The following is a 27,752-nucleotide window of genomic DNA, read 5'->3' as shown; positions in this document are numbered from 1 at the left end:
TGTTTCTTACTCTGTCTCATTTTACAGTTCTAGGTGTCTTTCAGAGATGTTGTGATGCAAAGTGACTACCAGATTCTCCTTGGTGAGGAATAAGAAGAGTGCTGGTGGAAATAAAAGGACATCAGCATTGCAGATGAGAGTGCCTTTGTTTAACTGGAAGTTCTGCCATTCTTGTCTGTAAAAAGACTGACAGTCTGAACTCTGAAATTCCTGCTGCCTTTTTACTTTGCTGCCTAATTTATAGGAGAAGGGAACCACATCAGGCTCCCGTGTTTCGCTAAGCTGCAAAGTAGATAACTCATTTGCTTTGTTCCTTTCTCAGTTAAGATTTCCTGAGATGGAAATATATTTCTATTTAAATCTGCGTCTTTATCTGTTTTGCATGTGGTGATTCTTGTAGCAATGCTGCTGAGTGTGTGCTCACAAGCCCTGCTGCACAAACTCTGATGTACTCCCTCTTTTCCAGTTCTGTGCACCTACGGGTTGAGGCTGTATGTGCCTAAAAACATAGGCCAGAATGTTTTCATTCTGCTGGAGAGCTCTGGGCTGCAGTCCAACCTCCTCCTCTCTTAGTGTAACTTCTCCCAGATGCATCAGTGGAGCTAGCAGCCTGCCAGCAGTGAGAGGTTCTGGCTGCTGCCGTGTGAAGGGGCTGGGCAGAACAGCAGCTGATGGAAGGTGTTAAGGAAAACTGAAGTCCTTTGGAAAGAGCACAGTGAAGACGCAGGTACAGAGTGTCTGTTTACATGGCAGGAAATGGTTCTCTGCTCAGTCTCAAAGCCCAGTTCCTGCTGGACCAGGTTTGGCTTCTCAAACAATTTCGATCCCCAGTGCTTATGAGCTGCTCCTCACACCACTCTGGAGACAGTGCTGGCAGAAGCTCATGCTGATCATTAATAATCTGGCTTTAGTAATTAGTATTCTGGGTTACTTCACTGACACTTAGAAATAAATTAATTTTCAGCAGACATCTTTCCCTTGAGAGAAAATTATTTCCTACTTTGGAACCTGTTCAGCTGTGTCACTGTGGCCTAGCAGACCCTGAGAAAAAAAGAATGCAGGGGTTTTAACCAAAGCATTCATTTTGTTTTTTGGGAAATGGTCCTGAAGCTTTTTTACACAGTAAGATTCCACGTAAGAAAATAAAATAATAGTAATTATGAAAATGTAGATTCAGAGGGAGTTCCCTCTGTAGGAAAAATTTGAAACTGAGAGACTGAATTAGACTGAATTAGCTCAGCCTAAACAAGAGGGTTAAGTAATGTGTGCACTCTCAGAAACAAACTCAATTCCAGGACATTCACTGAAGCTCTCCATGTTTTACAGTTTCCCTCTGTTCTGTGGTGATTTCAGTGACCATCTTTCTTCCAGTGATAAAACCAGACACGATAAGGAAATATAAATATCCCACCTTGCAATTTCACACATCCTAGGAATGTCAGCAGTGCCGGACTTTGCTGCTCCTCAGGTTGTTCCCTAAACTTTGGCTTTCTGCAGAATTTGATAGCAAACGTTTCTGATGAAATGACTCAGTCCCATGTGATTCACTTTCAGTACTTTTCCATTTCCAGCTGGAAAAAACAAGCAGAATACAAAGAAAGAAGAATTGGCATCTGAGAAAGTTGGTGTATCTTAAGGTCTTTTCCTTCAGCTGGGAAACCCACAGAATTACATACTGGGTTATTAGTGCAGCAAGTCCAGCTTGAATTGCTTTTTTTTTTTAACTTGCTGTGGTAATTCTGAACTTGAGGGCCTGATCTCAACCACAGGAGTGCTCCTTCTGATTCCAGTGTAGGCAGGCTTCAGATCACATCCGAGATAGACTGTGGTTAACAAATGATTATTTCTGAAGAAATACGAATAAGCAGGCACAATCAGAGGAGGTGGAAAGTACATTTACTGCAAGTATTATTATGGTCTTGTTTCTTATGAAGCAATATGTAAAATGAGAGAAAATATTTTAGATTCTTGGAAGAGGTGATTTAAGCAGTGTTTGATAACCGTGGCCAGGAGAGCTAAAGGAAATGCATGTAACTACTTCTGTAATGAGCAGTGTGCTCTAAGCTGGATTTTTTTTAAATTAATGAATTTAGGAATCTGTTAGCATGCACAAATCAGGCAAAAGCTGAATGTTCTGTGACTCAGATTTCACCTTTGCAGACAGGGATTTCCAGGTTTGCACAGAGTCAAAATGGTACTCAGCAGTTTCCATCAGATTCCTTTGACGAGCAACATATGTTGGTGTTGTGGAACAGGGCATAAAGGGGATTTAAAGCAAAATTTGTGAGCAGCAAGCCTTTGGCTGCCAAATTAAGAGTGAAAACGGAAGCATTTCTGAGCAGCTTATGAAAATTGACCTTTGGTCTTGCTATGTTCTGCAGGACCACTGTACCAGGTATTTCCAGTCTAAAGCAATGATGTAGTGGGCACTGATGCCCACTACAGCTTTAATTGGGTTCACTTCCCAACTAACAAGAGGAGTTCACCTCTTGTCTAACTGTGAATTCCAACATGTTATTATAATAGGTTGGGGATTTTTGAATGTCTTTCTCAAAACCTCTGAACAGTAGAACACAGTTCTTCCTTCCCATCTACTCAGCCAATAAACAGAAACCATAGAGTACAGGGCAAGGAATGCTTTTTCTCATGCAGGGAATTGACTCCACTAGCATGCCTCAGTGGCAAGTGAGCAGCATATAGAAAGGGCCCTTTGGAATAACAAAGGATGGTCATGTCAGTTCATCTTCCACGCACAGCCGTCACCCAGTCCCTTCATCAAAAATGAAGCAGAGTCATTACTCAATGAAGGAATAGTTTTTTGGGGTGGTTTTTTAATTTTTGCTAGTTTTCAGCAGAGAGCAGAGCACAGTATTTCTGCAATTGATTTACTATATTGTGAATACTAGTGCAGAAACAAAGGTAGAGTGTGCAGAGAAAATTAAACCTGTCGTGTTAAAACATCCTAGAAAAAATTCTTGACTTATCTTAGTAAAGCGAAGCTGAGAGGCTGATGAATCCTATGGTGAAACTCAGAAATTCTGACTCAGTATCCTACAAAACCTCCCTGCTGTCCCTCTCCTATTTACCTTAAATTAGATTACAGATGGCTTTTTTGAGTTGTAGCTGATCTACCCCTAGTGAACCTAGTTACTTACAAATAAATAATTGTGATTCTTCATGACATTGGTTCTTATTAATCTCCATTTTATGTCCCACTAACAAGGGGAAGATAATGAAGTGTAGGCAGAGGAAAAAGAGTCAAGGACACTTCCCCAGTTGTCTGCTGATAGATTTATCCTGCCCTGAGGATGGACTTCAATCACCTCTGTGACTGCTGAGGTAGCTATTTTCTGAACTCTTTTTCAGCTTAGAAATCCTTGATAAGGACAGGAGGAAAAGATGATTCTGGTGGTAATGTGTTCATCTAGATTTGTATGTGATTTGCTTTCCATCTAGTTCTATCCTTTTAATTTTTTTGCTAATTGTGATACTGTGGCGATGTTGCTGGATACATGTTTCTACTTGAGTTAATTAAATGATGTTGACTCCTTTTTAATTTCAGTTTAATGATTTTTCTTGGCTCACAGTGGAAGGCTAGATTTTTGCTGCTACCAGCTTTGACTTACGATGTCCAGAAGGAGTTTCTGGCTGGCCTGTGGATCCACATTAATTTACACTTTTTAGTGCTCCCAATGAAAGTATGACAAAGAGGGAAGGTTGTAGTCTACAAGAAACCCCATGAAATCAGGATACATCTGTTCATTTTCCAGTCACTGCTTAGAAGTTAGCTAGTTAGCCTAACAAATATTGACAGTTCTTTTGTTTGCAGATGCAGCTCCAGTCTGTAAGTCCAATGATGCATGATCAAAATGGTTGGCTTTTGGTTGTAGAGCACATATTTCTGACCCAAACTTTTACCTGGAAGCTTTACTACCTAATATTCCTATGAGCTTGCAGAAAATGCATGTAAAAGAGCGAATGTTTGCAGTGTTTATTCTTTTACTACATCAAGGCCAACTGCAGCACTGCATGTATCTTCTTACTGAAGGATTCAGTAACAAAACAGCTTTATATTTTTACTAAGAAGCCTGATGAAGAGCATTTTTCAGCTATAATTCTACTATCAGTGGTTAGTGGCTTGATGCTCAGCCTGAGATGACTGTGTCACAACCTAATTTCCAATGTATTTCCATTGTATTTAGTAAAATGCGTTCTGTAATGCATGACTGCAGAAAACTCCCTAGATGCATATTTATCAAGAAACTAGCCTGAACAGGATTTCTCCTCACCATTAGCCAGAGGAGGGGATTTAACTGTGTCTCTCTCTGTTCCAATCAGAGTTCTTGTGGTCTTGTAAAAGCTGATCTTTCTAGTCCTGCAGTCTTCTACCCTCCTGTTAGAGTAATAAGAGGTTTGCTTGCTGCATATAGCTTTAGAACAAATCTCTTACTTAAAGCTGAATAGAAATATTTACGTTTAACTACAGTTGGTTGTACTTTTCATAAGAGCATAAATGCTCCTGTTCTTTCATATGCAAATGGTTTTAAAATAAATAGGAATGGCGAATTTGTGATGGAGTCCATGAGGAAGTGCATTTTCCTCTGATAATTTCACCCATATAAATGAATCATTCTTCCTACAAATGAGAAACTAATGTGTTTGGCAAGCAAGGCCTGAACCCCTTGTTTTAAGTGTTGGACCTTGAGATTCATTTAAATGATAGTAATTGGATGCAATTCTCATCGTTGCCAAAATGTCTGCATGGCACACTGTAGCAAGGGTGCCATCAGTCCCAGAGGTGATGTATGCATACCAGTACAACTCTATATTTATATACACAGTTCTCCTGCCAAAACACTGCATCAACATAGCTGCTGCTGGTCTGGTGCTGTGTTGTACTGCAGTATTCAGTGTGTTCCTAAGGCTTATTCTTAACCAATGTTTCTTGTGCCAGGATCTGAATGCAGTTGATGCTCAATCTCTTCACAGTTACTGCCCCACGTCCTGCCCCTTTACTCTTTGCTCGAGTAGGTTTGTCACTTATTTCTTCAGGACTGTGCCTACTGTGGAACTGAAGAGTCTGAATCACCACTGAATGCACTGGCAGTAAATAAGCCATCTTAGTTGTCCTCCTCATCCATTTTCGGTTGCTGTATTTGCAGAATATGTTGCATTACATATCCATTTTCAGTGAGGTGTTCTGAAGACAGAAATTTTAAGAAAGAGAATCCGAGTTATTTGTTTTAATAAATATCGTGATGTCATGCACTTCCCCAAACTCTTTCACTTCTCAGAACAAATTAATTATTCATTAATCCATTCTTGATGAAACAGCATTTGGAAGAGCAGTTTATATGTCTGCATCTCACATTAAGCAAATAATTCATTTATGCCATTACGCAGCAGCATTGTGATGGAGCAGCTATCTGATAACTGCTTACAGTTAACTCATGTAAACCATCAAAAGATTCCAGATAAAAATTTGATTGCTAAAGCCATTCACTGCTTCAAGAAGTTGCATATCCCACAAACTTTGTGATGAGTTCATAAATATCATGAAGGGTAATAGGAATGCATTCTAAGAATGCGTTATTGCTAGCTGTAGGCCAGCTGCCCTGGGGCTGATGATGTATCAGTATGCAGTATGTTCTGTGAAGTATAGGCATTGTTTTACATCTGGCATGGTTGGTATTAGTACAAGGTGATGCTGCAAAAGGTAGTTAGGATTTGAGGTGGAGAGAGTGGAAAACATTTGTCTTTGATAAACCAAATTGTTCTTGGAGCAACTCTGAATGTAAACCCATAGTTAGTCTTTAAGGACTAGCGTTCCCCTATCTCAACCATCTACATTTTATATCTTCTTCTAAGATAAAGATCTCTTTCTATAGGCAAGCTGAATTTCTGTTGGTACTAATGTAACAGGGCCAGAAAAACTGTTTGCCATGGCCAGGTAAACCAAATACAGACAACGTTGTGATGTAAAGCCAACTTTGGCACATGCTGCTAGCAGAATTGGGTACTGGAGACCAGCTGTCTGCATACGGTGGGATAATTTTCCCCTGGCATTTTCTCAGATCATGTTGTGTTTTGTTAGTCTTAGATAGGACTTGAGTTTGTTTGGGTCCAGAGGTGAGTGATGTGACTTATTCTTCATTCTGTATTCCCTTGATTTTTCTCATGCTTCCTGTCTCTTTCCAAAGCCAAAGCCAAAAGTTCCAAAACAGAAACCTACGGGAAAAGCTTCCTTGGAAATGTTTGTCTTGAACAGAAACAAGCAGCAAAATACATTTCCTGCAAAATAATTTTCTTACGGGAAACGTAGCCTGTGTCCTAGACCAAACGGTCTGCCCAAATCTGCATATTTTTAGATAAGCTTTTCAATTACAGATCCTTATTAAAAGCACGTGTAAGTGCCTTTCAGTTTCTCATCCTTAATTTCTTTTGAGAAATGTGTTCTCCCTTTGCTAGATCACTTGATTTCTTTCTTGCAAAGGGGTGGTGGACCTGTGCTAAGTTAAGATTGAAAAAGATTTGAACAACACTGATTAGCAAAGAGCTCACGTGACCATTTATTGTAACTTCTAATATCTATAAGCATACCAAGCCTCACATAGTCCACATCAGAAGAAAAGGTCTTTTCTTAAGCATTTAGGATAGAATTCTTACAGCTAAAGTTTGAACGCTGGAAGATTTGCTCTACATCAACACCTGCTGTTCTGCCATTACGGCAAGAAGGAAGCTGGAGCGCAGACTTCTCAGCTGTGACATATAATCCATGTGTGGATTAAACTGAGCATGCAATGCAGCTGAGAATTCCAGAGAATCCTCCTTCCTCCACTCTGACAGTGCAAAGGTGGGCTTTTGACCCAAGGGAATATGTATGAATTATGAAGTATTCCAATAGGGATTGTACTAACCTTCTGTTTTCTCCCTCTGCTCCTGTTTTGCAGGATGACTCTTCAACATTTCCTTCCTTGTTCTAAGAAAATTTGATTGATTGTCAAGAGTGATTTTGGACTTCTTTCCAATGTATGTCTGGGCTCATCTTTAAACTCTTCACCCCAGCATGTCTTAAGCTGCCGGTGCAGAGAAGAAAAGTAACCTTAAGCAGGCCCTTACTGTGTTATTTTTTACTCTAGATAGTGCATGTAGAACTTCTTTGATCCATTCTACCTCACTGGATTTTTCCTAATTCTCGTAGCACGCAGTGCTTCCATGTCATACAAAAAAAAAATTGCAGAAGGATTACATAAAGTCTTCTGTTAAAGTCTGCCCTATGGGGTACTCTTATCTTTCTTTTCATTGAGCATTTCTTTGATCTTTTTTTTCCTAGGTTCTCCATTAGGAAGCAGAGATAAGTTACACATGGAAAGAAGTTCCACAGTAAGTAGCTGAAATAATGAAGCCTCATTGTTTCTGTGTCTCTTGCCCATTAATCTTTTTTTTTTTCTCCCCATCAGCAGTACTGTGAATTCATCTGCTTATCATCTTCAGCATTCCCATCAAACTTTGTCACCCTTCTCTAGACAGGATGGATCTGTATGAAGCCAACAATTATGTGTGTTTGAATTATCCTGCTCATTGCTACAGCAAGGTACTTCTGGCTTTCATATTCGTTAGGGGTCACTCTCTCTCCTCTACCTGCATACCGATTTCTGTGGGTTTCTTTACGAGTCAGGTTACAAGCGTGTGACTAGAAATCAAAACTGCCCTTCACTGAAATGCATGATTATTACTTTTTCATAGTGAAGAGTTCTTAATGAGATGCAGTGCAACAGAAAGTAAAAGTGTTTTGCATCCAGCGTTTTGTACGTTCAGTGTTTTTATGTGAGGCTGTTAAATTAAGGTAGATCTTTCCAGCTGAATCAGAAAATATAGATAGGCTTCGCTGCTTATTCAAGGTTTGCGTCTTTGTTTTCATAAAGAACCGCAGAGGTAGAATGTGACGGAGGAAAGGAGCACCGCCTACTGGTCGCACAATGATACTGGGGAACGGAATTCTACCTGTCCGTTAGAACGCACAGACGGCGCAATTCTTGGCTGATTTGTTTGTATATAAGGAAAGAATTTGTTCTGGAAATGCAGTAACAGGGTGTTCCTCATGGGCATTGCGGTGACTGGGAGGCAGGGGAATTTAGAATGATGTCTGATGCATCTGAAGGAGGATGGTTCTGGCTGTATCAGAAGCAGTAATTTGAGAATCTTTTTGCCTGTTTGTCTCCTGTGGTTTAAAAAAAAAATAAAGAGTTTAGGAAAGATTGTGGTTCCTGATCTCCAAGGAATTGAAATAATAATAGGCCAAAACCATTCAGTCTTTGAAATAGTGTACTATTGTATGCCAGTTCTTGTATGCACAGTCACTCTATAGCAGATTGAAAATGTTTGTCTTGGCATCAACAGTCACAGAGAATTGGCAAAATATTTTATTAGACTAGAATAAAAATAACAATTGGCCCTATATCTCAGCATGCATGTTTGGACTGACTGTGTGACTCAGGGCTTGCAGGGGCTCATCACCTGTGGCTCCTTTGTTCCAACAAAAAGGGTGGTTGGTCAGTGTAGGCTCTGAAAAATACTGCTGGGTTTTATCTTTAGCTAAATCCTCACACCTTGGATGTTATCAGACAAGAGAGAAAGCCATTCTCGCTTTCTTTTCTGTGAAAGGAAACAATTAATGTTCTTAGTCATCAGTATTTTTGACTTGTGATCTCACTTTAATCAAAGGCAAGGTACATGTGTGCTGCTTGTAATTTACTGAAGGTTCCTGTGCTTCTATAAATATGATAGCATGATACTAGGATACACACTAACTCTACCCTCTGTACGTCAGCATACGAGGATAGTCACCCCTTGCCCTCCAAAATCAAAATTTGTTTAGGAATTATGAGTGCTTATACTCGTTGTAGGATAAATATGTTGTAATTGTAGTGCATTAGGCCAGTCTCATCTTTTCAGAGTAGATACAGCTTCGTTTTACAAGTGCAGTACGACATGTTGAAGGCCATCGTTGCCAACAAAAAAGACCTACTAAAAAAACGGTGAAAATTTTGGGGGAAATACATTCCAGGAAAAAAAAAAAAAGTCAAATATTTTCATGTTCGACAAGCATCTTAGTCTTCTTGGGTCTGTAAGCACTATGTCACTACAAGCGAAATTCACTTGGCTATTGCAGTATGCTTAGGGATTAGTTCAAACCAAAAGGTTCACTGGACCCCCCCTCTCAACAAGAGAGAAATCCCATCTTTGAGATGCAGCTATATTTGTTTTCCAGACTTTTGCTAGTAGCAGAATGTCACCTATCCCACTTGTGCATTCTAACATGAAGACATGAAAGGAAGAAGAGGAAGTGTTGTTTTCATGTATGTTTCCTGCAGCAATTGAGAGATATGCTCCTATTATTTACCACTCCACATCTGATCTGTTTTGAAAAGGTTATACACGAAATAAGGAACTGATGTCCCCAGGAAGGGGAACTTGTTTACATGAATCAGCTGTAAAAATGGGGGATTGTCCTGCTTTGTGTGTTGTAAGGAAGCTGAGCAGCAAACTGAAAAAAGAGAAGTACTAACAGCAAAAGTTTTGTGGGCTTAGGAATTGATTCTGTGAGTAGCTGGGAGATACAAGTATTGATAGCCAGGGATTCAGTGTTTTCCACTCGTAATTTGTGTTCTGGCAAATGGCACGTGCTGAGAAGGAGTATGATGCTATGGCAAGACCAAGAATACTTTGTGTTTGGAGAAGAATACTCTGTGCAGTATGTAAGAGAGAAATCTGGCTCATCAGGGTCACTCCTAAGCTGGATCAACCCTTCCTATTTTCCATGTTTCCAAAAAAGCTCTCAACTGTTAACAGAACAGAGTCAGTCTTCTTAGTCTGAGAAAAAGAAAAAAAAAAGTGCCCAGCCCTAGTTTGTAACGTTTAATCGTTTGGTGTGTCACACTTATTGCCATGTGAATTGGCCGAGAAGAATTCCATGCCTCAAGTTCTGTAGCAGGTTCATCTGCTAGCAGAATAATGCCTGCTTTCTCACTTGACGCATTTCTTATCAGTAGGTGAAATCCAGAGAGGAAGACTTGAAGAACTGCAGTCCCTTACATCAACATCGAAGTGGAACCCAAGGACAACGCTGAATATTCAGGTTCTTTATATCCTTTATATCCTATAGTAGAGAATGAAAATGTTGTCTAGCATATGACATAGTTACTTTTTACTGAAAAAATTAATCAAGGGATTTAAAAACACAGAGTAGGAAATTTTTGAGAATTTAGGATTTCTGGATACTCCGAGGACTTCCGAATAGCAGAATTCATACATGGTATACTCTTTACAAAAACACAGCTGCAAACATCAGCTCCAGCCATTGCAATAACTATATAGACACCAAACCTTTTGTGGTATCTTCCTTTCTCAATCTAAACAAGCCCATCTCCCTCAACCTTTCTTCATAGGAGAGATGCTCCAACCCCCCAGGTGTCTCTGTGACCCCCTCTCAACCTGTTCCAAAAGCTCAACATCGATTTCTTTAATTATTTGTTCGATGTTGATATATTTATTCATGAATATTCAGGCTGTTGATTCCAACTTTAAGTATTATGTGGAATGTGTACTGTGATCTCTTCAGTGTGAGAGTTACAGAAGTTCTTTATTAACAATGGAAGTTCCCTGCAGTCCAAAATGGGCTGAGGAGTTCAGAGGAAAACATCCACAGTTCAGCCTGAAATCTTCCCATGTCTAAAACCTGCCAGCTGCAGCTTTTTCCCTATTGCTGCCTGTGTATTCTGTAGTTCTGTGGGGTTTTTTTGCCATAAATAATAGCAGCCGGGATGGAATTCAACAGGCCTGTCATTGGGCAGAGGGGTGATGGTTCACTGGCTGCGATGGAGTGTTGCACGCAGGTTTGGGCTGCTGGGCAGCAGCACTGCTTCCACGACAGCTGCAGCCCCAGATGAGCGGCTGGGGCAGAGATGAGCGCGGGAGCCGGAGAGCCCGATGTGTGAGAGCACTCCCCACGCAAAGCCAGAGAAGGGCTGGAGCTGACTGTGGGCGAGACCGCGCTGCGGCAAATACTTCTTAGTGCGGTCACACAACCACCGAGCCCGGTCGCGATACGTAAGAGGCAGACAGCGGCCGAAGCGGTGGCGGGGCGCGGCGCAGGGCGGCGGCAGGGTCAGCACTGATTTCCCGTTCCAGGGCCGAGCCCTGCGCCGCAGCCCCGGCCAGGCGGCAGCGCAGCGCAGCTCGGGCGGCCCCGGCCCTTCCGCTCCGCCCGCAGCCGCGGTCTGGGCGGGCACAGCGAACACTACGAGTCCCGTCAGGCGGCGCGGCCCGGCCGCTCCCAGCGCGGCGGAGCGGCAGGGAGAGGCGATGCCGGCGGCGGGCTCGGAGGGAGACGAGGGCCCGGCGGGGGAGCGGGCCGGGCCGGGAGCCCCCAAGCTGTGCGGCTACCTGCAGAAACTGTCGGGGAAGGGCCCGCTGCGCGGCTTCCGCAGCCGCTGGTTCGTCTTCGACCCGCGTCGTTGCTACCTCTACTACTTCAAGGGGCCGCAGGAGGCGCTGCCCCTCGGGCACATCGACATCGCCTCCGCCTGCTTCGGCTACCACCAGCCCGAGGCCGCCGCCGCCGCCGCGGGTGAAGAGGCGGCCGCCTTCGAGGTGCGCGGGCCCGGCGGCGCCGTGGCCGTGCTGAAGGTAGGCCGGGCCGGGCGGCCCCGAGCGGGCACCGCGGCGCTCGGAGGGGCCGGGGCTCCCGGCTCTTCTCGGAACGGCTTGGAGCCGCGCCTCCCGGCTCCGCACGGGGCTTCCCGCGCTGCTTTCGGCCGCTGGTTTCCGGGGTAAACAGATACTTGGCGATGCGCGGTGCCGGGCGGCCCCGAGCCTTTGTGTCATCTTTTCCTTACCGAGCCTTTTCCCAAGTGCTGTCCTGCACGGAAGGGCCCTGCCCTGCTGCCTGGGTTGGAGTGCAATCCCGGTGAGTGCAGGCTGGAGCCCACCGCTTGTTTTGAGCAGCTGGTGCGTGGCAATAGCCTTCATCTCTGCTTTGGGAGAAAGGAGGAGGAAGGAGGATCGTTTCCTGATAGCCTAGCCGTTATCGCGTGCATCCCGCGGGCTGCAGACTAAACAGCGGGCTGGCTGACGCCTCTCGTTGTTGCTCAGACACACACACACACACAGAGCAGAGAAACAGCAGAGATACGGACAGAGATCACAAATGCTGATGCTGCACAATGTGATTGCGTGCTTTTTCTTTTTTCTTTTTTTTCCAAAATGTAATCATTTATCAAAATTAGGAATCATTGACATACTTTGCTAAAGATTAAATAAGTTATCCAGCTGGAAAACGAATGTGGTAATCATCGTGAGTATATCTGGTTGAAGCAGAGCGATGCAGTCAGCAGTTCTGCTTGTGATCACTTGTAAAAACAACTTTTTTTTTTTTTCCTATAGCCTTAACCAAAGTTCTCATCACTTTCTGTGAACCTACCTTAGCACTCAGCATTCATCTTGCAGAAGTTAAAATGGCAGAGTTAACGTAGGGGTTGCTTTGTTCATTAGCTACTATTGAGTGATTTCTGTTATTTATTTTGCTGTAGAAACCTCCAAGAAAGCACATAGTGCCATGAGCAACTCGTGTGTCAAACAGTGCTGCAGCAGCAGCCCCAGGGACAGGGCTCACATTGGCCTCAGCTGCCATGCACAAGTGTAAGCAACAGGAGGTTTCCTTTTTTTTTGTTTCTCTTGGTACCTTTTAGGCCATGACGTTACTCTGCCCTTCCTTTCCTTAGTTGTTTCTTGCTGTACTCTTTGGGAAAGAACTGATATGAGTTGGAGCTCTCTGCGTTTCCCTTATGGAGACTGAGAAAAGCCAAGGTTGGTTCTGCAACATGCAGAAGTAATTTTGCACCTTCTACCCCTTATATTGTTTCAACACTTGCCTTAAAGTAGCCAAGTGGTTGCCTTTTAGAATGGTATCACATCATAAGCACTTACATAATAGATAGGGAGTAAGTGAAAAACATGAGAGATATTAGGAACCAACTGGTCTTTGGCAGTTGTGTGGTTCACCAGGGGTTAAGGCTTTTGGGGCTGGAATTAATTTTCTTCTACCCAGTGTGGTAGATCTTGAAGGCCTATAAAAATACATCGTAGCTAAATTAGGTAGAAATAGGAATGAATTCAGGATAGGGAAACCAAACCGCTGTCTGTTCCAGTCCCTGCTGAAAAGAAATGTGGTTTCATTTATGAAGAAAACATTGCACACAGAGCACGAGGAAGAAAATCAAATGAAATGTTGCCTTCACCCTCTAACTCACATGCCTTATTTTCCTCAATTTGCTGCTTGTTCAGAATTTCCAGATCTCATGATCTGGTCTTTCTCATTCAGTCTTCTCAGCTGAGAAGAGCAGTAAGAAATAAGCAACTGGAATTCCAGATTGCAGTGATGGTGCTGTTCAGGAATGCATTATTTCTTCATAATGCCTCATTTTTTTGTTAATGTAATGATTTCGTCATCTGGATTGCTCAGGCTTTGTAATTTAGTGGGAACTGAGGACAGTGTGATATGCTTGTGGTTTGTTCCTCAGTTTGATAGCATCTGACCAAGAAAAAAAAAATCTAGTACTGCAGCCTTCACAGCAATTGAAGTGAGCTGTTTCTAAGTTCATTTTTAAAGTAGTGTCTGTCGTGGCTTATGGCACTGCTCATTTGCTCCTGAGGCAATGAAACACTGACCTGTAGTGATGCTCTGTGTCTGCTGACATGGTTGACTTCTGTGTGGAGAAGGGTGAGTTGGAGGCAATGATAGACTAATTAAAGAGATAAAAGAGGTTTGTTTCCAGAGCTGGTCAGACTTGTGACTTTGCCCGTTAGTGGTTTCAGTGCTTTAGCTAAAATTGGGCTGCTTTCCAGAGAGCTTATCTGGCTCAACACCTGCTGTTTTCACACAGCAGGGTTAGTAAGTCCTAAAGAAATGCTCATTTTTGATGGTGATTATTCTTTCAACATTTCTACATTCAGAAAAGGATTGTGGCAAATGTTTTCTCAAAGTGGAACATCTGCTTATTGACATTTCTTCAGGCTCTTCCTCCAAGTCTGTCGTATTGGCATGTGTGGTCCAGGTAGGGGATGGTACTGTGCAGTAGATTCCTCCAGATAATTTTTGTTCATGTTACGTGTGCATTGGAAGAAGGCAGGTCCTATAGCATCCTTCACACAATGTGGGGGGGATGGTTTTAAGTAAATGATAACCATTTTCCATCATTTCTGTCTCTCTTGAGTTACCTTATCTTCTGCTGCTACCTGCGGGTTGGCAATGGCAGTTCCTTGTCAGGCCCCAGTTCAGATGACAATTCCAGTTCAAATGACAACTTTGTGAGTCTGAGGCTTTGTACATCTCTAAGACATGAATGCTCTTTACATTGTTTTGGGATCTGTTCTGTTGTGAGAATGTCTCTCTGTCAAAATAGGTGTCATCTTGCAGATACAGATCCTCCCTGATATTGCATTTATGGTGGTTTTCTTCCTGCAAAAGACGCCTCCCTTAAAATATCACTGGCCTGCTGCAGCTCTGTCTTGTTGAAGAGCCATGCAGTAGCTGAGTACGACTGAAGGTTCTTTGCCATGGCTGATCCGTGCAGCTCTTGGTTGCACATTCTGTCTCTGATGGTGACCAGCAGCCAAATACTCAGGGAAGCCGTGAAAATGGGGCAGGCGTGGGAGAGTTCCCGTCTCTGACAGGTGAAGTGGCTGCTTTTGAGTGTTTGCAGATTTCCCTGTTGTTTGTTTAGGAGTAGGGGAAGAGAGAAACTTGTGTTCTATGAGATGTTTGGGGAAAAAAAAATACAATTTCAAACAACGCAATCTTTAAAGGCAGTTTTGTAGAAACAAAAGGCCATCTTAACAGAAGGCTTCTGTATAATTCTTTAACTTGTAACGTAAATAATTAAGATACCTGCGTAAACTCAGCCAACAGTGTTCAAAGGAAGTGGAAATCTCCATAAAAAAGAAAAGGAAGGTCATGTAAAAATAAAAAAGAAAAGGAAGGAGGAGGAAAGGTCAGACAAGCGGGCTGCGGCAGCAGTGTGATGAGGAATCCTAGGGAAAATGACTTAAAACAGGGAGGGTGAGACTCAGGGTGCACTGCGGTCCTGTTTTACGCTGCAGGACTTTACCTGCTGACCCCTGTGTGTCAGTGCCATCACTTAGCAGCTGAGGGTATGTATTTGCTGCCAGCACTGGATGGGTGTAAATGGGAATTGGGTAACAACAGCAAGCAGCAGCTCCAATAAAACAAATTTGTTTTTACTAAACAGCATTAGCAAGAGGGTAATGGTGCAGGATGTTAGCGGGACTCATTACGTTGAACTAGTCGTGGGCAGAAGCTAATTGTAGGTGTGTGTTGTATTGCCTCATTAGCGATGTTGTGGTAGCAGAGAGAACCACCTACATATTACATCCTGTGTTAGTGGAAGCTCTTTGAAGAGGCAGTGGTTTTCTTGAGCTTGAGCACAGTAATACATAACTGGACAAGGCCTGTGTGCACTTCTAAAGGAAGCATAGGTTCTCAGATGTACTGCAGATGGACGCTTGCTGCTGGGCAGACCTCCAGGGGAGATCCTTTGGTGCTGGAGGTGGAAGGGAAGCACGTATGCCTTGCAGAGAGCGACTGGGTGTGTAGGCTGTGTAGGTCCTACTGTGCTGGTTGTTCCAGAGGTGCCTGTGATGGCTGTGTGGGCTGGCTTTGCAGTGTATGAATTCTTTGACACTTTCTGGTGAATCTCACAGACGCATTTAAACTAGTCTCTTCCCCTCTCTTCTTTAAGGCAAATACTTTTTCCCCAGGTGCCTATGAGCAGGCAAGACTAAATAGACAAGACTTGCATTTTGGAGCAGGTGTGTGTTGTTACACCTATGTCATACCAGCTGAGGAAGGGGAACCTACAGTGTCCTCGTGTGTCACTGCTTTATTTCACTGCTTGGTTTGCATTATTGATGCTTACTTGCTCAGATTCCCATGTTCTGTGTTGTGTTATGCATTTGATCTGCTGAGAGGGTCTGCAGCATCAGCTCCAGGAATGACAATCTTGGTTTTCTGACCGGCTTGCTTGAATGGTGCTTTGGAGCCATTTGCCATGGGATGTGTAGACCTTAAAGTTTGTATGGGTACAGAATGCCAAATTATAAAATAAAAACCTGTCTTTATGATTGCTAAAAGCAAATATTGCAGATTGCTGAAGCAGAGAGTGCCCTGGGGGAGCATCGCTTCTTGTTTGTTGTATTACTAATGCTCTGTCTTGAAATTAGCCGCTCTGAGTTGAGATATGATGGTAAATGGATCTTCCATTTGACGAGGCCAAAAGTGTTCTTAGAGCAGCAATGAAGATTAGTCTGTGCCATTTGTGTGCTTTGTGCAATGCTGAGTGTATTTCTGCGCAAAGGAAATGGCATCTTGATGCTTTTGCAGCTCTGCCATATGTAGGCATCCCCTTCAGTTGTGATGAACAAAACAGGAAGCTTCTGGAAATTCAGTTTGTCTGCAGAGCAAACAGTCATTTGTACAGGTAGCGGGTTTTTTTTATTAATAATGCCAACAGGCACTTGGGGAGCAGTTAGGAGAAAGACCAGCTGCAAGCTAAGCACTGTGTGTGCTTAGGGCCATGGGGTCACCAAGGTTGGAGGAGAGCCCCGAGGTCACCCACTCCAGCCATCCACCTACCACCAGTATTTGTTTCCCCACTATAGCATGTCCCTTATGGGCCTCAGGGCTCAGGCCAGTGTCTTTTCACAGCATTAACTTTGTACTCCTCAACATGCCCTGTTACCAGTGTCAAGTGTTTGTTCTAGATTGGCTGTTGAGTGTATATTTTGTAACAGAAATAACTCTTGAGGAGCAACTGCAATGCCTTCTGCCATCATTTAGTCTCTTACTGATACCCAAGGCCGGGATTTGACATATTATGAAATGAATCCTGCAGCTATGATTCAGACTGAAGCTTAAAGATGTTTGACTTATGTCATTATAATGAATGTAGGCTTGTAGATTAAATGTCTGTGTGTATTATTAATACACCCTCTGTATAGAAGATGGTTAACTCATGGTACCATCAACTAACACAATGAAGAGGTTTAGTTATGGAAGTAGATGGCATCACAGCACCTTCTTATGTTGTTGGTTTCTGCTGGTAGCAAAGAAAATGAAGTAAGGAAGGCAGGAATTTTTCTGTGCATGGGGCTCTTTCTGTGATGTGGAATTGTAGTTGTGTCTGAACAGTGCTTTGTGTGTGAAATATAGCATACTGCTGTGTTCTCTAATGTTTGAGTCTAAAACTGGAGGAAAAGGGAAGGTGGGTTTGGCATGGAAGTCAGGGTTACATGCACAGCGTGTGTTGAGTCCATTAGTGATTATTTCCTTTAGATCATCCTTGATTGGGGTAATCATAATTTGCAGACCAGCAAAGAGATCTGGGTCGTTGCTTTCTGTATTGTGCTTGGAATTAGCAAATTCAGATACCAGAGATGGACTGATCTCATTAGTGCTCTGCTTCTCTGTGCTGTAGGCTGCAACCCGTCAGGATATGACCTACTGGCTTCAGGAACTTCAGCAGAAGAGGTGGGAATATTGTAACAACCTTGATGCAGCCAAAAGGGACAGTCGGACTTCTCCTACACCGAGTGACTTTTCCAAAGGTCTTGTTGCCAAAGACAGTCCTGGTAGGTGGAAAATCTGAGTGAAAATGATGTGTGCTTCTGTTTGGTATCTCCTAATGGGCAATAAATGCAGTGTGGAGGAAAGATGGAGGGGTCATCTCTGGAAGTTCTTTGTTATGTCTTGTTCTTAAGTAACTAGTTGAACTTTGCATCTGCTGAAGTTACTTTGCATAAGTGCAATTTGATGTGTGATTTTATCTCTTCTGAAACCCCTTGGTTTCTTTAAAAACAGATTTCACAATAGTGTAAAACATAAAAAATGTAGTATGAATTATTCTGTGTTTTGTCTTCATTGCTAAGACATTTCTGAATTGTTTGATTCCTGTATTGTTACAAAAAAAGGCTTGCTTGTTTATCTCTGTTACCAATAAATAAGACCACATTAAGAAATCCTGTTCTTTGCCAAGTTAAGTAGATTAGTAAAGCTCCTTCGGGTTTGGATTCTGAGTTGAGGTCGGACATACTTCATCAACAAATGTTATATTTTATTGATTTCAGTTTGCTCATATTGTCAGAAGAATGTTAAGATGTCTTTGTCCCCTCCCTTCTGTGCTCTCCCATGTCAGATCCCTTGTGGCTGTGTTGTCCTCTAACCCAGTTTACTGCTTTCATTTGAGAGCAGTTGCTTGTGACTGCTTGCTCAAGCACAGCTGGCCTGAAGAGCTCAGCCTTTGGTTCAGCTGTGCTGATCTAATAGCTGCCCACTGCTTGAAGGATCACCTTTCTGGTGGCAGCCCCTTTGATTAGCAGCTTGTTGAACCATATGCTGCAAAAATATACATATTGCTGCTGCTGCCAGAAATGGTCACACAGTTTTGTTCTTTTAAGCCTGTCTGGTTCTACCAAAAGCCTCTCACTCTGCTGGGCACTTTCTTGCATTGTTTGTGGTGTTTGATGTTGTGCTGAGTTGACTCAAGTCGAAGCTTAGCCAAGAGAGAGGGCTGTGTTTTGTTCTGTTTCCAGCTGGATTACTGAATGGAATATGTTTACTATACAGTCAGGTGACTTGCAGAGCTGGTGGGGGGGAGGGAGCAAGGTTTAGCAGCTGAAGATGGAAGTCAGAGTAGTAGAGACAGGAGTGCCCTCTTCTGGGAGCAGACCATTGGATCAGAAACATTAGTACGGTTTGACACCAAATCCACTCCTTCTGCTACTTTCCTCAGCATTCAAGTGGTGTGAAACACATCTCATGTCTCCACAGCTTGTGTAGATACTGTGCCCTCCTTCGTGCTTTGCTTGGGGTCCAGCAAAACCAAGTGAAAAAGACCCATCACTTTGGATCACTGACCTAATGTCTTTCTTTCTTCCAAACTGTTGGTTGGGCTTTGTTGAATCAGCAAGCAAAGCAGTGTGTTGTAGGACTGTGATGGGTGGTGTGTGTTTGTTGGTTGTTTTTTGTGGTTTTTCCAGTGTATTAAATCCACTGCAAGAAATGTCTGGGGGTGCCTGGGCTGAGCAGACACATCCCTTTTAAGGACAGCTGGCAGTTAAGCTGCATTATATTTAGTTTGGGACTGCATCTGTAGCATCTCATTTTTGAGGACAGATCTCAATGATGACTTTAACATCAATGGAGCTCTTGAAGAGTCAGGATTCTTCTGGGGAGAGTGGGAAAACCCTGAATGATTGTTTTTGCTTTTTGAACAGGTACTGTAAAGGTTTCCTGTGAAGTTTGGGATCTCCTTAGGGGCCTGATTTCAAGCTGATGATGAATCTACATGTCTTGTTTAAAAAACAAAAAAACAAAAAAACCAGCAACAACAACAAAAACCTTTATTGTGCATTCAGTGACTTCAGTCATTGAATCCAGTACTTCATACTGGAGCATACAAGTTGGTTTCTTTTGCTTGTGCTTCAGTACAGGTGCTATTACTAACATTTTGAATGGGAAGAAGTCTGTCTTCAGTCCAAAAATAAAATTGCTTACTATCCTTTTGTCTATTTTTTGTTATCTAGTACTGGATTTATTATCTGTAATAGTCTTTCTTAGCAGAAGAGCCTGTAGCAATGTTATTAGTTAGTCCTTTTGTATCTCAAGTAAACATCCAAAGCACAGGTATCAAAGTGTTAAGTTGAGCTGCACTTGAGTTTTCATCTTCCAACTGTTATTCTTGAAATACTTGTTAAGACGTTCACAAATAGGTGTGTGATGTTCCCTTATTGCTCACTGTAGGAGGTATGGACATGGGTAATATCAGTCAGTGGTCTAAAAACAAAATCCAGTTGCTAAGTGATGTATGTGGGGCTTTTGGGTTGGTTTTTTTTTTCCCCTCTTGGCACTGCTCTGCATGTCCTCACAGGCAGGAGTTTTTTGGGAAGATGGTTCTTGCTGTATCCCTTCCTATAATATTAAATAATGGAACTAACTCCTTTTTTTTTTTTCATTTTACTGTTGCCTTGCTCTGTGTGTGTTTTTGACAGTATAGAAAGCACTTTCTCCAGCTTTCTTACCCACTTAAGCTGCTGAACTCCATCCTTAAATCCTGGATCACTTTTATTGATGTATTCCTTCAGCATCACTTTTCTCTACTCCTGTTTCAGCTGACTTTCTGTGCTGTGATTGGTGAGCTTAGTTGATATTTTTCAAATGTACTTTTGTTTTTCACCAGCTGAGATTATAGAGCAGAACCTGCTGTTTATGATAAACCAGTGGTAGGTGTCTGACTGATTAACTTTGTTAAAAGACAACTGAAGACTAGTCAAGTTCCAAGTTCTGTCACTGTTAGCTGTGTAACATAGCTTTCAAGAAGAGGAGCTGGACTTAGAGAATGAGTTGGGTTGGAAGTCACCTTGAAGGTCATTCAGTTTGAATCCCATGCTGTGGCTGGTTTGCACCCAATAGATCAGGAACTAGACCAAGTTGCCCAGGGTCTCATCTAACCTGGCCCTCAATGCCTCCAGCAGATAAGATGGCAAATAAGTTAGTTACCTGTTTGAGTGAGGTTACATTCATTTCATCTTATATGCCTTATAATGCTCCTCGTGATAGATTACATTGATTTTGATTGTTTCAGGAAAGAAACATTGCAGACGAGACGTGGTTTTGGGTTTCTTCTCCCCCCCCCAGTGATTCTATGCTCATAATTCAGTAATGTATTACTTCTGCTCTTCTACTACTTACTGAAAGTTTTCCTTTTTTTTTTCCTTCATTTTTTTCTTTGTCTTTTTTAATAGATTTGAGTATCCTCAGCCAAAATGCTTCAGCAGAGAGAGCTAGAAATATCCTAGCTGTGGAGACTTCTCCTACAGACCTAGTAGGGGAGCAAGCAGCTTCCCAGCCTGCGCCAGTCCAACCAAGTGCCATCAATTTCTCACTTAAACAATGGAGCACTGAACTCAAGTAAGTTGATAATGTGGGAGAATGATCGTTGCTGAAAGAGGAAGTTTTCTTTCTTAAATCCTATCAATTTTAAGTGAATGTAGTTTGAATTCCTGAGCGTAAGTGTGATAGGTTCCTTCTGAACAACAGCAAAACCACATTTTACCTTCTCACTCTTTTGGAGTTCAATCTTTAGTATTAATTGTTCTAAGGAAAGCAGTCCTAGTGGTTTCCAGCTCTCCTGCTTGTGACTTCCTTGATTGTTTTTACACTTTGCTTTGCCAACGTAGGTGAGCCTGCTGCATCTACTCAAAGGACACTACAGTAGCATCACAGAGCAATTCATAAAGCTGAGCTGTGGCTTTGGTAACTAGACCATGGTCCTCTTTAAGCTCCCAGGAATGTTGTTTGCTTTATCAGTGTTGTGAATTAAGCCCTTTTGAAGCTTGCCTGTTGAGCATGGAGATCTAAAAGGTCATAAAGTGGTGCACTTTTTAAATTTTTTTTTATTGTTAAGTGTGTGTATAGACCACCATTTAAGTTCTAGTAAAGATGACTTGTCACTGTCTGACCTGGTAGAACTTTAAATTTGGTCACAATACCAGGAAAATTCCATGAAGCAATTTCTGCTAGATAGGATAATTTTAAGAGCATGTCTGGTATTTTGAAACTTTCTTCTTGATTTTGTTTTCTCTGAATTGCAGATGTTCTTTGAGGAAGTCTAGCTAGAAGGGCAGTGTCAGGGTAAGCTTTTCAGTGTTGCCTGGTCGGTGTGTTGTGTTTCTTTTTAACACAACAGATAGGCTGTCAGCAGGAGTCGGGTTGGGAAGCCCTTTGTTTGGAGGGAGTTGCTCATCATGGCAGTGGCCCAGCAGATGTTCTAGCACAACATCAAAGCGTTGGCCTTTTTCTGTATGGCTGTGATCCTAACAGTTTGGAGTCCATGCAGATCTGTGGAAATAAGTATGTCAGAAAATGCCACTGAAGCTTTTTCATACTGTGTCGTTTGTTTCTTCTGTTTTTTTTTGTTGTTGTTTTTTTGTCCAATCCCCTTCAGAAGATGTGTGTATGCTACTGATAGGGGCTAGTTTTAACCCCAGTGTAAGAGAATGAATTGAGGCATCTCTGATACAGCCAGTTTCCTACATTGTTAGGAGGGTGTACTTAAGTACCTATTATGTGTCTTACTGACAGACTTACCTTTCTCCTGAGTGCATTTATGATGTGATTGCTTGAGAAGCTATTGCTATAGCATTTACATCCTAAGTAGCAGCAATAAACTAATAACTGGAAGAAGGTGAGCAATGTGTCTGAGTTAAGCTGTATGTATACTTACAGTACCTAAAGCTGAATGGTTGTTTTCTTCTTTTTAACAATCTGTTTTCAAGTACTAATTGGCATACACAAACATTCAACTCTGCATTTTTTTTCATCTTAAAGCTCTCACTTTCTTGCATCTCTTGTTGGTGTAAAATACAGAATTGAAAGTACACTGAACTGTAATAACCTCAAATTGTATAATCAGAAAATACGACTTATAACCAAATATTTAGAAATACAGAACCAGTAGATCATATGTTCAAGTTTTAAATAGATTATACTTGTCATACTGTGCACAGGAACATAAATGTGTGTTGTTTTTTTATTGTAAATTCAGTTAGCTTTAATCTAATAGAACACAATAAAGCTGTGCCAGTTTGGTGTTGTGCCAGAGCTATACTAAATTCTGCTTCAGCTGTGATTATTCCTGGGTGTAACAGCAGTTTCTGAAGGTTTCCTGGGAGTCATATGACTTGTTTCTTGTGATTCTTCCAGCTTCTTTCAAAGGTGGTGTTTGGACATGTTTTATATACAGAAGCTGACCAAGAGCAGAACAGGCAGCTGGGGGCTTGCACTGTAAGCACTCTTCAGAGAATAGCTGGAGAGATGCCAGCTGATTATAGTTGAAGGTGCCCTGGGTGATATGTTGATCGTCACCTAGTTTGAGCTATTGACTGTAAATAATAAAAAAGGAATCCTTGCCCCTAACAGAAATTGTGATCTTTTTTTGCTAAGAAGGCTGGAAGAAAATTAAAGGTGTTGTTTAACTCGGCCTCCAGCTTGCACAGTAGGAAGAGAGAATGGGGCTGGCAAAGTGAAAGCATCTTTGTGGGCTTCTGACTCTGACAGCTGTGTGTCAAACATGTGGATACCAAACATATCTCTTCTGGCTTTTTATCTAAAACACTGGGCTGGTTCATGTGGATTGCTGTGGAATCCTCTGTAGTTGAAGAAAGACATGATGCTGTGCAGTGCTTGTACTATGGATCATACATTTCTGACAGCATGATCGTTGTGGGGGAAGCTGGGTAGGGGAATCTCATCTTGTTTGTGAAAAAATTGTTCTTTTATAGAATTATCTGTTTGGAATTCAGAGGTTGAATCTGAAATGTTCTTGCAGATGAATTGGCAACGTTCCACCTCAGGAAGGAATAACTGCTAAGGAGTCTGTCATCAGCAGCTGCAGCAGCAGGTCCCTTGGATGATCCTGAGTTTGATGTTAATACAGAATATGATATGATAACATACATGCACTTTAATTGCATGCTAGTCTGTTTAATACTTGGCCATTTTCCTAAAAGTCTGAGCTGAAATAACCAATCAGTAAAAGAGATGCTGTTTCTTAATCTTTAATTCATCTTTTTTTTCTCTCTGCCATAACAAGGGTAGAACAGAGGACGATTCAAAAGACCTTTCCAAAATATTAACTTATAGTACAAAAAAATTCTTCTGTCTTGAAATGTACAGCAGTTGGTAGCAGGTGCTGTTTAATAGGACGTGCGTTGTTTTCCTTGAGCCTTTATTTGGTTTTGGTTATGTCTCTGGGCTTATTTATCATTTGCATTGTTTTGACGGCAATGATTGTCTTGAAAAACCACTTTCTAAAATGAGTACGCAGTAGAGAAATCTTTGCCACTTTTTCTGCTGTGTTTTTCACAGGAATTCCATGTCCTCTTTGAGAAAAGGAAATAATGAAAACCGCAGGAGCGTATTTTATACAAGTGAAGAGTGGGAGCTGCTGGATGCAACCCCGAAAGATCTGGAGGACTCCATGGCCCTGGAAGAAAAGAGGAAGCACTTGGCAGAAGGAAATAAAGGTAGACGTGTGAGGAAGGGAGAGGAGCTCATGCCTTTCCTCCTTTCATGTAGCTCACTGTGATATTTGTATCTCCAGAAAATACGTGAAAACTTGTCATTTGTTCACAAATCATATCCAGGGCTCTGTGAAGTATTTTAAAAGTAACTTTGGTATGATGTATTTGGGAGTCTCCAGCCATTTAGATAGAACAGAACACACAAGAACTCGTTTCCTGTTGTTTCAGGCTCTTTGAACGTTACCTTCTCTGCTTCTGTCACTTGGGGTGCAGAATTGCGGGATGAAGGGATAAGTTGGGGCTTCTGGTTACTAATTTCTGTCACACATTGAAGTAGATTGACTTTTAGACTCTAACACACGTTTATGATACTGACCTGCTGATGAAGTGGTGAAAAGGGGCATAGGTGCACTGGTAGTTTATGAATATTGCAACTGGTTCTTGCGTGTTGCCAATGTTTGGAGTCTTGTGAGGGTGTCTGTACAGCTCCCTAGGAGCACTTCAGCTCTTAAGGAAATCCAATTGGTTTCATCTGTTAGAAAGCATATTTCTCTCTAATAATTCTTGTGTGGTTTTGTAAACAGAGGCAGAACTACACTGAGTGCATCTTAAAAGAACGATGTGCTGTGATTACTTCTAAGCAGATAATTATTTAAGTTTGCTACAGTTGGGAGTGCCTTTTATTTTCTGTAATGAAGCAAAGTTTTGTTCATGTTTTATTTCACAAGTATATATTTGAGTGAAAATTGTTCTGAGAGAGTTGGGAGAGTGAGTTACATATTCTTCCTAGTGAAGGAAGCAACTGGGAAAACAATTTAACACTGTTGTATTGAGCTATTTCAATGTCATTAAGAGTCTAATTTCAATGAACATATTTTTAAAGGAAATTTGAATGCTTAGGAATGCCTTTTAATTAAGTGAACTGAGCTAGAAGGAATTCTTTTGTGCAGGACTGACTAGTTCAGCTTTCCCGTTTGATTTTGGCCGCATTCCACAAAAAACGAGACGCCCTTTGAAAGACATGATTGGATCAAGCAAAAACCGGAACAGCAGTGACTCTTCTCCAACCGAGTGGTATTCTGGTAATGGCAACAGACTAGTGTCTGAGCTGCAACTGAAGTATCAGAGCCAGCAAGAAGAGTTGGAAAAGCTGAAGAAAGATCTTCTGAGCCAGAAGGTAATTAAGCTTTCAGACAAAGTGCTCAGATGCAAATGAATCTGGATGGCAATTGTTAGTTTACCCTTGATGGCCGTCTAAATACATAAAGAGCTAGCTGGTTGTTAGAAAATAATGGTGCTAAATGAACCTTTGTTTACTGAAAGCCCTAAACAAGGAGTGAGTTTTACATCCGTTGAAGATTAGATCTCTGAACAAATCTGTCATTTGTACAGTGTTCACTAACTTGTTTTATTTGCTCTCTTACTCTCTGAAGGTAGTTTTCGCAGAGTCTAGAAAGATCCTGGCAGATAATCAGATCTTGTGTACAGAAAACTGTTTATTTGGGGTTTTTTGAAAGACTTAGCAGGATTTCATGCCAACAAGGATGCAAGCAGGGTTTTCAGCATAACTACTTTTATGTGTGTATACCTGTGCATCTGTGAGCATCTTTTGTGGAAGTGAATAAATGTTGTAATTGTCCTGGATCTGAGTGTTCCCCTGGACAGCAATGCTTGTACTTTTAATTTTAGTGATGGGATGGAAGGCAAAAATGGTAGAAATATTGGTACATTAAAAAAGAAAAAACCAAAGCAACAAAACATTAAAAAGTTGCAAGGTGTCAGTGCTGTCTTTTGTGAAGACGACAGAGGTTCCTTTTTTTCCCTTGTGGCAAATGAGTTAATTACTTGGTTTTGTTGAAGGTATTTCTGAACAAACCTGCCAAGACTGTCTATTTAGCCAAGTAGCACATGCTCTTTTCCTCCTTCATATCTTCTCTGAATCATCTGTGGTAGAGAAGTGAGCTTTTAGTTATCTTTCCCATATCTGTACTATAGTTAAACCTGCAAGAACATAAACATCTCAAAGATTTCTCTTGCTTAGTATTAAATTTCTGAGTTGTTATAAATTCTACACCTTTCTGTTTGTTTGTTTGTTTGTTTCCAATTCATTTTGTTTTGTTGCTGCTGTTTTTATTCTCAGGAACTCGTGCGCCTTCTGCAGCAAACAGTGCGATCTTCCCAGTATGATAAATACTTTGCAAGCCGTCTTTGTGAAGGGGTTCCCAAAGACAAATTAGAGCTGTTGCACCAAAAAGATGACCAGATTTTGGGTCTCAACAACCAGCTTGAAAAGTTGAATTTGGAAAAAGATAGTCTTCAACAGGAAGTAAGGAATCTGAAATGTAAAGTCGGAGAGCTCAATGAGCAGCTGGGGATGTTGATGGAAACGATTCAAGCTAAAGATGAAGTGATCATGAAACTGTCCCGCCAACTCAGCGAATGTGAGGACAGTTCATCCTCCCCAAGCGGATCAGTAAATTCTCCCGTGGCCACTTGTGTTAATAAGGAACTGCAGGAACTGGACAGGCTAAAAGTAAGAGCAATGTCTCTGTCTTGATGGATAGGGAAATCTCTGCTGCCTATACAAACTACTTGCTAGTCTGCTGTGTGGTTTGGGGAGTTCACTTCAGCATTTCTCCAAGATGCTCATCACCTGAGGCTTTCTCTGCTTGGAATCTACGCTTTGAACTGTTGTCTGGCAACTTCTATGCTTTGAGCTGATCTGTACAGCTGTAGTACAGTGTCTCATACTTTGGTAATTAATCATTGGTGTGGAGGAGGAGTGATGTGAGAACCAAAGGAGCAGGAAAAGAAGTAAGGGTAAGAGGAAAATACTAGCATGGAGGAAAACCATCAAGAAGAATCAAATGGGAGGAAATAAAGAGCATGTGGTATGTAAGAGGGCAAAAGAGAAGAGAAGAACATAAGAACCTGTACTGGTAATGGTGTTACCCGTGCACTTTATTCCTCCGACCAACCTCAGTGAATGTATCAGAGGTTCTTAATGGAGTTACTCAAGTTACTCATTTTGCTTTAATGTGCTTACTTGCCTTTGGGTAAATGTTCTGTTCCAAATAGATTAAAGTTCCAAGTCATTTGGAATATAAGGCAATAAAGTACATAAAAAGATATGAGTATGCCCTGTATATGAACCTGGGAAATTTTAAAAAACAAAATGGAAACTGTAGAAATCAGTGGTATCAGTAGGAAGCTGAGCTTTCAGATACTGCGCAGTGTTGAGATGCTCCCTCGTCCCATAGCCACAAGTTTCATAGGTAATATTTGTAGCCTGGAGCCACGTGGGTTAGCTGAGGAATTCTTGTTGTTAGCATTTTATATTTCTACGTCAAGGCAGACATCAAACTTGTTCCTTTACTGAGGGCTGGTGAGGGTAACCAAAACCCAAGGGATGTTTGCCCCTATTTCTTCTACTGCATGTGCTTCTGGCTGACCCGCAGCACCATGACCCCCCTGGCATGCTCAGTGTGCATGTTGCTGTTCTCCTGCCCAGTGGGGCAGCGTGGCAGGGCTGCTCCTGTCTCTTGACTGTGAGCAGTCATCAGCTGCCTGCTGTTGAGCAAGGCTCCATGCTCATA

At 41.9% G+C, this 27,752-nt stretch overlaps 1 protein-coding gene across 2 annotated transcripts in view; it reads left to right on the top strand.

Annotated features, from left to right (window-relative positions):
* The first annotated feature begins 11,364 nt into the window (after window positions 1-11,364).
* TBC1D2B (TBC1 domain family member 2B) overlaps window positions 11,365-27,752 on the top strand; it is a 30,968-nt gene continuing 14,580 nt past the window's right edge. For both annotated transcript variants that reach the window (XR_006169876.1, XM_042824480.1), the window contains exons 1-6: window positions 11,365-11,688; window positions 17,553-17,706; window positions 20,878-21,043; window positions 24,002-24,159; window positions 25,107-25,333; window positions 26,297-26,689. Coding sequence is in view for 1 of the 2 variants with exons in the window: in XM_042824480.1 (XP_042680414.1) it covers window positions 11,365-11,688; window positions 17,553-17,706; window positions 20,878-21,043; window positions 24,002-24,159; window positions 25,107-25,333; window positions 26,297-26,689 (1,422 nt within the window). In the remaining variant the exon portion in view is untranslated. The remainder of the gene's footprint in view (window positions 11,689-17,552; window positions 17,707-20,877; window positions 21,044-24,001; window positions 24,160-25,106; window positions 25,334-26,296; window positions 26,690-27,752) is intronic.

This window comes from Centrocercus urophasianus, unplaced genomic scaffold, assembly GCF_019232065.1.
Source record: "Centrocercus urophasianus isolate 14NV4802_14NV808 unplaced genomic scaffold, USGS_Curo_1.0 seq_23, whole genome shotgun sequence".
Classification (NCBI taxonomy): Eukaryota; Metazoa; Chordata; class Aves; order Galliformes; family Phasianidae; genus Centrocercus; species Centrocercus urophasianus.
The sequence above is the reverse complement of the archived record's forward strand: the minus strand, read 5'-3'. Positions and strand labels throughout refer to the sequence as shown.